Below are 10,279 nucleotides of genomic sequence, written 5' to 3' on the forward strand. Positions count from 1 at the left end.
GGGCGCGGGGGAGGGGCGGGCTCCGCAGCGAGCCATGAAGGGTGTTATTGGGGGGGCTCACCTCAGAGGTACCCGTGGCCGTAGGGGAGGAGATGTGCCTGGGGCAGAGGGGTCTATGTGGGAGAAACAGGCACCCCAGAGCGGGGCCCCTTCAGGGTGGCACGCCTCAGTGGGGCCGGCGGCCATGGGAATGTGTGACTGGCCCGGTGGCACCCCCGGGTCGCTGGCGCACTGCCCTCGGTGGGGTTCCCCGTGGGGGCTTTCAGACGGTGCAAAGTGGGGCACAAAGCACTGGGAGCTGCTGCCAGCTACACCAGGGTCACAGCAGAGCTGAGGAGCTGCTCTTCCTCATCCCCAGGAGGACAAAGGCATTTTTGTGGGGCAACATGCAGCCTCTGGAAGTTGTTCAGATAGAGAGCAGAGGGCTGATTTGCGGCACTTTCAGGTGGAGAAGCCATTGCTTATCTGCGTGCCTCCATGTGCACGCCGTTCTCCTTCCAGAGGCCCAACTAAACCTGCGCACAGCGTTCCGTGGCAGTGCCAGGGTGGCGGAGGCAAATTTTGAGACCCACTGCTGGTTTCTTCTTGTATTTCTTAGGGCTACATCTTTATAGGTGTCCAACTGCTTACCGCTTGCTCAAACTTGTTGCCATCTACAAAATGTAATTTCTAACTTCAGTGGTGTTTTGTCTGATTAGATTGAAATAATTTGTGGTGACATCAGGTCATACCAGTTGCTGCAAAGAGACAGGTGACATTTGAGGTGCGCCTCGTTGGAGGCAGCTTTGAAAAACATCAAGGTCTTTGTGCTACTAAAAGCAAAGAGTAATGTTTTCCACTATGTCATCAGTTTTCTTTGAAACGCGTAGGAAATTTGTAATGTTTCCTCTTAAATTAATCTGGAGAAAATGCAGTATAACTTTTTTTTTAACTTAGAATGCATGTTGCACTGTTTTCTTTTCCTGCTAGTGTTTGGAAGAGCAATACATGCCATAGCACGTATTAGTGATGAATTTTGGTTTGACCCCGTAGAAAAAGGTGTAAGTGAATTTGATTTATTGTAATTTAAAAATCTTTCTTGGAAGCATAGTATTTATGTTGTTGGATACTGTGTTGTTTTCCTACAGGTACCTGTCTGAGTTACGTTCTCTCTCAGCTTCTTCCACTTCCAATATGGACAAATGCCATATTTTCTCTAATTGTAATTATGCAGATTACATCATGGAAGAGTTGTTCCTACTCTGCTCCTAATATTCTTCAATTTTTTGTTACCCAAGCTGAATCTTTCTAGGACATCCGGATTAATACCAAGGGTTTTATTTCTGTTGTCATGGGTCAAAAGGTTTATGTTTTGTACCACATCAGAAGCTGCCTCTAAACAACATGTTTTTGTACCGGTATGACTCAACAGGAAGAATGCATCCATTAATATGCCTCTGATTAATCAAACACCATTTCCAGCAGAATTAGGGTTTTCTCTAGAGGTTTCTTAGTTAAAAGTGATCAACTCTCCTTAACTTGCTGGGAGGCTGGAAAATCAGAAGTGGAAATGATTTCTTTTTATTCCTGAAGAATTTTTGAGGTGCCAGTAGTGTCTTTGCTCATTTGTACGTATCATGTGGGTGGGTGTACAGCAAGATTGTTTTCAGTTTCCAGTCCTTCAAATGCCTCAAATGCAAGCTGAGCTTTAAGTGTTTAGGTAACTCACACTTCAGGGCCACTTAAATGTCCGTAGATTGGATTCCTATGCCTGTATTATACCAGTGACTTCTGACCAGTAATAATTAAGGTGATAAGTTTGAACATGATTGTATGCATGATGCATCTATATTTATTTTGAGATGTACACGTTTAAAGGTTTTGTGGTTTAGGTATGGTACTGAAGCACAGAGATGGCTTTTTTGTTAAAGGTTCGATATGAAATAGTTTTGAGTTAATACATTATTTTATTTATATTTTCAGCTTGCCGTAAGATCGGTGAATTCTTCAAGGTCAGCATATGCATATGTCTTCTTCTCATCTATGTTTTTTCAACATTACTGCTGGACAGCTGTGTCTCAACCATGTCAGAAGGAAAAACAGTTATCCCTTCCATGTAAATTGATAATTAAGGTACATTTTAATGGATTGTTACGCACAGCTTTGTAAGCAGCAAATTAGCCCAATTTCCAAATGAAATTATAGGGGGAGGCTCATACAGGCATGTGGATAGCTCTAAACTCAAGCGCTTCTGAGCAATTCTGCAAAAGAGCACGTTAGTATTTAATTATGTTTAGACGGTGTACCTTCTGAGCTGTGCCCTGCGGTTCCTGAAGTCTGAACCAGCTTAATCTTGGGGTGAAGGAGTACCACATTTCTGCCTCTGGAGCGTTTCTCCTGTAGCCTTCAAAACCAGTATGAGCCAGCAGAGCTTTGACCAGTTGTTTAGCAAACAGCTCTGTTGGCCACGTATTGGAATAGTGGGTGAGGACGGCAAGGATCAGTATTGGCTGCTTGCAAGGCAGTTTGGGGAAGCCATGAAAGCAGGAGCTTGAAATAAACTGCATGAAACTAGGGAAATAATATTGCAAAATTGCTTGGTGAGTAACCTCTGCACTGATTTTTTTTTTTTTTTTTAAAAGTCGGTTCTTCCTCCAGTCGGTTCTTCCTGTATTTAGATGTGTAAATGTGCTGGAAAGGAATGTAGAGAAATGCAGCATTTTTACAAATATTAATGATCATCACATAACTTTTCAGCTCCTCTGCAAACACGGTAGGTTACACATAAAGTGACTTTACAGAAACAGAAGCAGTTTAAAACAGCAGGGCAACACAATATTTAGTGTAATTATTAGCTGAATGTTATTGAGGGAACATTATGCCAAACACTTTCAGCCTCTTCACATCATAATTTATATTTATCATGTGCATCACGTTGTTAAAATGAAGTTATAACAGGCTTTATCAGACGAATGTTCTTCAGTTCACTAGTTACGCATGCTATATATTAATTGCCAGCCTACTGCTTACAACATTTAGAATTAGGCTGGAGTAAATTCTGAAAAAACACACATTATGGAAAGGGAGGAATATCCTGTTTTGGCAGGTGTTTGAACTAGAGGATTCACAGGGTCTTTCCACTTCTAACACTTACAGTTCTTCAACACGGTAACAGGTAACACGGTAACACTGACATCCTCAGTCCAGCAGAACACCGGGTATATTCATCGGCATTAGTCTTTGCAAAACTCATAAAGAACCATCACCTATCAACATAGCTTGCTGAGCTGTGCTGTGTAATAGGCAGTGGTTTATATTATTAAAAATTCAGCTTGGATTACTAATAATGAGATAATGTATTGAATTAGGCCTCAAGACAATTAAGCTCTCTTAGCTCATGCTTATCTAGGAGTAGAGATCTGTAGGGTTTGCCTTCTGTATTCCGCCACCATTTATATTACTATGTCAGTTAAATATTGAAGCCTTTTTTTCCCCTGCATTTGTTGCACTTGTTGCTGTTCACTTATTTCTTATGGATTCTTAAAAAACTCAGATGCTGGAGGGGCATAACTAATAGGATGAAGAAAGTCTTAGATGGCAGGTTAATTCAGTTTTTTATTTGTGGGTGAGTTATTTCCATGTAGCTAGAGTAAGTCGCTTGGTTACTTTATTGAGATTTCCTAAAAGAACAATTAATACTGAAAAAACATTTAAAATTACAGACCAGCATTGATTTTTGTTTATATCCTTTATACTTAGGTGTTGTAAAAACATATAATCTGACGTTTCAAGAATGTGATCCGTTGCAGGCTGTTTTTGCAAAGCACATGTGTCCAAACATACTTAAAGTCCACTCCAGGTAATGAATACAAAAATATTTTTTCGGGGGGGAAAGTCATGCGGGAGGCAATACTGCTCTCATAGTCATGAATATAAGCAAAATCTCATTAGGACACAGTCAAAAACGGCAAATTCTTAAATCCTGTATCCTAGTGCTTGATTTTTCACATTGCCACTTAAGAAATTTGGATCATTCTGCCATTAATCCTACTCAGTCTAACCTTCAGAAGTGTGTAATATATAATTTGTATTCACACCTTTGAGCAACTTCCACCTATGACAAATAAAGTAATGCTTTAATTTTATAGGCAAAGAATCCAGTGGTAGAAGTACAATTTTTTTAATGCAATAAGGCAAAGTTCTGCTTTGAAAAGCAGCTCCTGGAAGAATCCAAGATTTGGCTTGTCATTGCAAGCAAAGGCAAAGAACAGTTAGACTGTACACCTCTTGACAGCATTTCTATTAAAAGTGTTTGTCACAATAATCAACCAGTAAACCATTAAAGGTGTATAAAGGTATCTCTGTATAGATATTATGTATTGCGTTTATAAACAGATTGTGCAACTTTTAAAACTGCATGCTTTTAATAAAGAGTATGGGACGCCGAGGTTTGCTCAAAATTGTGATATATACATATAGAAAGGTAGCAGCAATATATATATATGTAAGACTGATTTGGCAGCATACACAGGCATTAAATATAAACAAATTTGCTTTCATAATTACTAGTTGTATTTTAAGATTTCTTAGGTACCTATTGCTATATAAATCAATTAAATAGATACAGCACAACTTTAAGGGGTGCACATTTCAAAGGCAGTTTTTCCAACAGTATTGCCAAGTAAAAATTTTAATTTCTAATGTGAGCAACAAATGCTAGCTAGTAATTTGTGGCACGTAAAATTAGTTTTAATGTTGAATGAAATTTTATAGGCTGCTGGCTGATATAATGATTCACTTTCCGACCAGTCAAGAAGAAGTAACCTTATCAGTTACTCCAATGAAAGTTTGTTTCAAGAGTTACACCGAGGAAGACACTGGTAAGGAAATTCAAAATATGAAACAATATTGGACTTCAAAATAGGTGAACTAAAGGAATAATAATTAGGGCAACATAAAGGGAGAATGTATTTTATGGCTGACTGAGATTTTTAAGAGAGGGAACATATATAGAGAGATTTTAAGTCATACTGCCACCCTCTGGTTTTAGTATATTTTAAAAGTATGTTTTTAGTAACATTTTCCTGGTATCAGTGGCAGGTATCAGACTGAGCAGCCAATTGAAGCAAGTTATGCCACTTACTGTAGGCTTGAACAGAGGTAATTACTGTGCTGCAAGAGCAGAAGCATGGCAACAGACAGGAAAAAGGAGCTAATTTTATGTTTTAAAAAGAACTATTTAAATCTGAATACCATAATTATAGAATTGATATCATTACGGAGAATATTTTAGTGTAAGGGCAATACAGTGTGTTGGCTGGCCTAACACTGTTATGCTGCGCACTGCCATTTTCAGATCTCCATCGGAGATGGAGAACGATCTAGATTCTTGGTGTGTGACTCAAACTAATTGTAAAGATATAATTGTGTTTTTGAAGTATAGGTTCTTGTATATCATATAATAAAGGGATGCTTTTCATACTTGCTTATGACCAAAGCTGAGGATAATGACCTAGAAAAAGATGACTGCCTAGAGCGTAGGGGCGGAGATTGTGCTGAGAACATGCTAAAGCAGTGGAGAGTGAGAAGGATTAAGTGGTGGAAGCTGACTGGAGTGAAACAGGAAAGAAATTACTGAAAATAAAAGGACACTAAAAAGATTACATTTTGAACAACAAATTTTGTTATTTTAGAAACATACACTTACAAGGGTTATTGTAAGAAAAAGTGAAAAAAATAGTAGGTAAAAAATTTAATGAGATACCAACCAAACAGTCAAGGAGAAAAAGGAGGAATTACAAGCATTGTTCTTGTTGTGTAGCATGTGATGCAATATACTGCCTGCAGCAAATGTTCTGTATGCACTGAAACAAAACATATCCTTTGAACATATCGTCTGGCGATGGCTTTGGTTTTTCCACATTCAGGTTTAATTTTCAAAGAAAGAAATTACACCTTCTGCCTAGACTTGTTTTCATTTGCATGTGGTAGGCTCTGCCTTGCAGAAGCTGGCAGGTGTGTTGTAAGTGTGTATTTGAACACGCAGTGGGGCCTTGTTGAAGGCTGAGAGGAAAAAAACCTCCAGCAGAGAAACAGAAGACTGGGAATAGTTTGTAGTGCTTTGTTAGCAGCCTGGCTTTGGAAGAGAATTGGATAGGTCTGTACTGTTTAAGCTGCTGTAGGATTTTTCTGAATGCCTCTGAGACTGTAACGCATCATAGATGTACCCTCTTACTTTCTTTTCACACACCTAATAACAACTATGGACTAATCTAATGATAACAAGCAACAATTGAATATCTAAAACTGAAGAGCCTGTTTCCTGTTGCCACTTACGTATCCGGAAAAGATTATAATTTAAAACAAAGAACCTAAGTCCACCCTCATTGTCCTCTGATGATTCTCAGCAGTTATGATTTATCTGTTGAAGTCATGCTGTATTTTGGTCTTCCTATCTATGCAACAATAAGCAGCTGGTAACACCATTTGTGATGAATGCCTGTCGACAAAGGAGATTTGCAAGAATGACAGCAGGTATCGGGTTAGATCACACAGTGGAACATAAAATAGGTTCTGTTAAAAGCCATTTAAATCTACATAAATTGAGGATTTTATTTTACTTAATTGTGAAATAAATTTAGATAAATAAACATTTATTAATGTTAGTCACTATAAAAAGAGCTATTTGTTCAAACGATGCCAATGTAAAAACCTCATGGTTACAGTCATAGTTGAGTTCAGACTTTACTCCTTTGAGTCCTTGACTTTCGTGTTATTTTAAACAGATTTTTCAAAGACAATGCTTACTGAAATACAACTAAATCCAGATGAATTTGACTACTTTCAAGTTGGAGTAGATTCCGAAGTGACGTTTTGCCTTAAAGAATTGAGGGTAAAGTAAGAATTTGTCTTGAAAATAAAACATCTCCCGTTAATTTGCCTGACTTGCCCAGGACAATGCAGAACGGCCCTGGGAAGCGTTCCACCTGACCAGCAGCAGTATTGTACCAGCTGGTTGAGGATTCGCTTTAAAAACACTGCGGAGTCCCTCACAGTAGCCTTTGAAAGGCAAGTGAAACATTTTTAGAACAACAAAAATGTAATTTTAGTGCTGGGCAGACACACTGTAACTGTACTGGAGAAAGCATCCTGGCCACAGAGGTTCCAGATGCAGAAGCTTCTTTGGCAAAGCTCCAGGCAGGGAAGGCAAGAAATGTATTCTAGAAGCCGTAGACTTTTACCCTCTTTTTGCCAGTAAACAACAGCTGGGATAAACTTACATTCTAATATTGAGCTTCTGTTCTTAAAACAGCACTTAACCACCCGCCCCTTCTTTTCAGGGACTGCTAGCGTTTTCAGAAGCTACCAGCGTTCCTGTCTCCATCCATTTTGACATATCTGGAAAGTACGTTTTGGAACATACCTATCTAGAACTACTGCAGTTACAGCTCTACAGTTGATTTTTGTCTGCAGGTTACTCAATGAATATTCAACTGAAACAATAAAGTAGATTTTCATTTTGTACCAAAAGCTGTATTTCTAATCTGCGATACAGGGTTAAAAAGCTTGTTATTATGCATAAAGCATTTAACATAGGCATCAGCATTACTAGGCTAGCCATGCTGACTAGTGGGCACCTACATATAAGTTACCTGGATGCTTCAGGCTCTCAGTCTAATGCATGCAATGATTTTATTTAGTAACCTAAAGAAACAATACATTTTCTGTTTAAAATATAATTTTAACAGTTATATCTTTAAAACTATAATTTGACTAAGTATAATATTGTATAGCATTTGCTTGTTGGTGCATTTAAATCTGTAACAGGAAGCCATCTCGTATTCTTTAGCAGCAAATACATGAGATTTTCAGCTTTTCGGAGGAGGCACTTTTTTAATCTTTATCTATAGAATTGCATGAGCTGTGTTTCCTCCCACAATATGTGTAATTACGCGTGCTGTTTAAGTCTCTGAATATTTGTGTTTAGGCCAGTTGCTTTCAGCATTGAAGATATGGTGCTGGAAGCCAGCTTTATTTTGGCTACCTTGTCTGACATCAAAAAGGAGACAGCTTCCCAGCAGCCTCCCAGCTTTCCACAGCGGCAGGAAAGGTACCAGTGGGCTTCAGAGGCGGGTGAGGGAGGCAGACTGCCTTAAGAGGATGGAAAATTGAAGTTTGGTTTTCTGGCCAAGTCAGGTTTAAGATGGAAAGGAAGTGATCTGCTCATTCTTGCAGGGTATTGGTAAGCATTGTATGGATCCTGGAGTCTTTGTTCATAGGAAAACCGTAACTAGACAGGTTCAGGAACATCTTAGCATCATGCACAGCAATAAAACTTGGTGCGACAGAGAGCACTCCGTGCTAGCTTCGGCTTTCCTTTATCTCCACGGGGTTCTGTTGCAGTAGGAGGGGCAGGGAAGACACTTGATGACAATCTAAAGCTGTAATGCTTTTCATTAACAGAAAATAAAGACATTCTAGCAAAAACACTTAAAAGCCAGTTACTAACCTGACCTACTCTCTCCAATCCAGGTCGAAGACATGTACGGGTAAATCTGAAAAAGCCTCCGTGGATAAAGATAGCAACGCAGAAGCAGTTGTTTCCAAAAAGCCGCAGTGGAATGGAAGCGCACAGAACGCAGCGTCAGCGAAACCCACGAGTCCTTTGGCAAAACAAGAGGTTAAAAGTATTCCCAGAGTCACAAAGAAAGATACGACAGGCGCAGAAGGCACAGCCATGACCGAGGCAGAGGCCCGTGCAGTGCTGGAAGGAGAGGCAGCAGAGCCTCACCATCAGCAGGTAAGGAGGCTCCCAGGCGTGTTTACAGTGGAATACCTTGGCTGGTGCCGAGCCGAACGCTACCTGTAGTCTGGGGGTTACTGCAGGTTGATACTCGGTTCTCCACACAGCGTTTCAGTGGAACCGGCTTTCACAGCAGCATAGTTGTCAAAAAACACCGCTGCCGTGTTTAACTGTAACGCTGGAAATATTCGCAGACGGCAGGTGTATTTTACTAGGAAACACTGTAGACGGGTAAAGAGCTTAAAGTGTGCTTTTAAAGTGGCAAAAGCTTCAGAAACAATTAACCCCAAATTCTGTATCACGTGCAGTTTCTTACTACTATAAATATTGCATTTTCCAGTTTCATTCCTTATTTTTTGGAGCAGTTTCTTGTAAGGAGAAGGATGCCATCAGTCACACCTTCCATAGTTTAGCAACAGCTAGCGACACCGAAGAGGATTTTGGCAATGCGCAGAGCTCCCAGGTTTAGTAACACGAAGCATGTGAATTCATATAAAGACTATCAGGGATTGCCTTGAAAGAGAAAAGCACGTTTGATGTGGTTATTGTGGAGCTGTTTCTGGTTTCAAAAAGAAGTTTAATTGCAGTTCTTCAGCAAGTTAGAACTCGATGGAAACTACTTGTATTCTGAGCTTGTGTGGTGAACTGCATTTCATAAGTAGCTATTTGGACAGTCTGGAAAGCAGGAATCCTACTCAAATGGTGCCCATTTCTTTTTAGCAAGACAGATACAAGAAAAGGCCCAAACTTCATCATTTCCTGCTATGTCAGTACAGGTTAAGTGTTTATTCCCTGTTTACGTTAACCACCAGCATGGGTCATTCTAGAACTGTTAGATGCTGTCACAATGCAATATAAATTTAGGTTATGGTTGACTAGATTGAGAAGTGTGTATTATGTAATCTGTAGGTACACTGCTTTGGATGTTCAGCTCTCCAGCACATTCTCACTAGAGTTCAAACTGCGTTATCACTTCAGGCAAATTAAGCTGCTGTTGTTAAGTTAGGAGTGCTGGAAAAACAAACCCATCCACTCTGGCACGGCCAAACACATTACTGCTGTAGAATAGCTGGTATTTTTACAGAAACGCTGTAGAGCTGGCATTTGAGTGAATAGCCAAATTGTTGTAGAAATGCATTTAAAAAAATAAAAGTGATGTTTGAAAGCATGAGTTTAAGAGGCGTTTGCATTATTCTTTCGCTCTCCCTGCCTCTCCATTCCGAGGCGGGTTTGAGAACACTGGACGAAGGGCTGAACCAGAGCCCCACGCCCCAAGCGTTGGTGGCTGCGCATCTCTGCGCCACCAGTGACATTACTGCACTAACAAACAGAGTTTCTGCAGTCGACTTTACTTTAAAAAACACATTTTAGTATAAATACTATATTTATTAAATATCTTTACAATTCATTTAAATGTATTTACAGAACTATTCCTGCATAAGTTATACCTCAGACATGAAATTCACATAATTGCCTCTTAGGTAAGCATAGATGATA

At 39.6% G+C, this 10,279-nt stretch overlaps 1 protein-coding gene across 1 annotated transcript; it reads left to right on the forward strand.

Moving 5' to 3' along the window:
* Window positions 1–876: 876 nt before the first annotated feature.
* RAD9B (RAD9 homolog B (S. pombe)) lies at window positions 877–9,251 on the forward strand. The gene is made up of 10 exons (XM_009580785.1): window positions 877–1,040; window positions 1,963–2,112; window positions 2,638–2,752; window positions 3,739–3,838; window positions 4,753–4,859; window positions 6,765–6,871; window positions 7,320–7,384; window positions 7,967–8,089; window positions 8,512–8,779; window positions 9,123–9,251. Exons 1-10 carry the CDS (start codon window positions 909–911, stop codon window positions 9,249–9,251), a joined length of 1,296 nt encoding a protein of 431 aa, XP_009579080.1. The 5' UTR covers window positions 877–908.
* The last annotated feature ends 1,028 nt before the right edge of the window (window positions 9,252–10,279 follow it).

Source organism: Fulmarus glacialis, unplaced genomic scaffold (genome assembly GCF_000690835.1).
Source record: "Fulmarus glacialis isolate BGI_N327 unplaced genomic scaffold, ASM69083v1 scaffold30486, whole genome shotgun sequence".
In the NCBI taxonomy this organism is placed as follows: Eukaryota; Metazoa; Chordata; class Aves; order Procellariiformes; family Procellariidae; genus Fulmarus; species Fulmarus glacialis.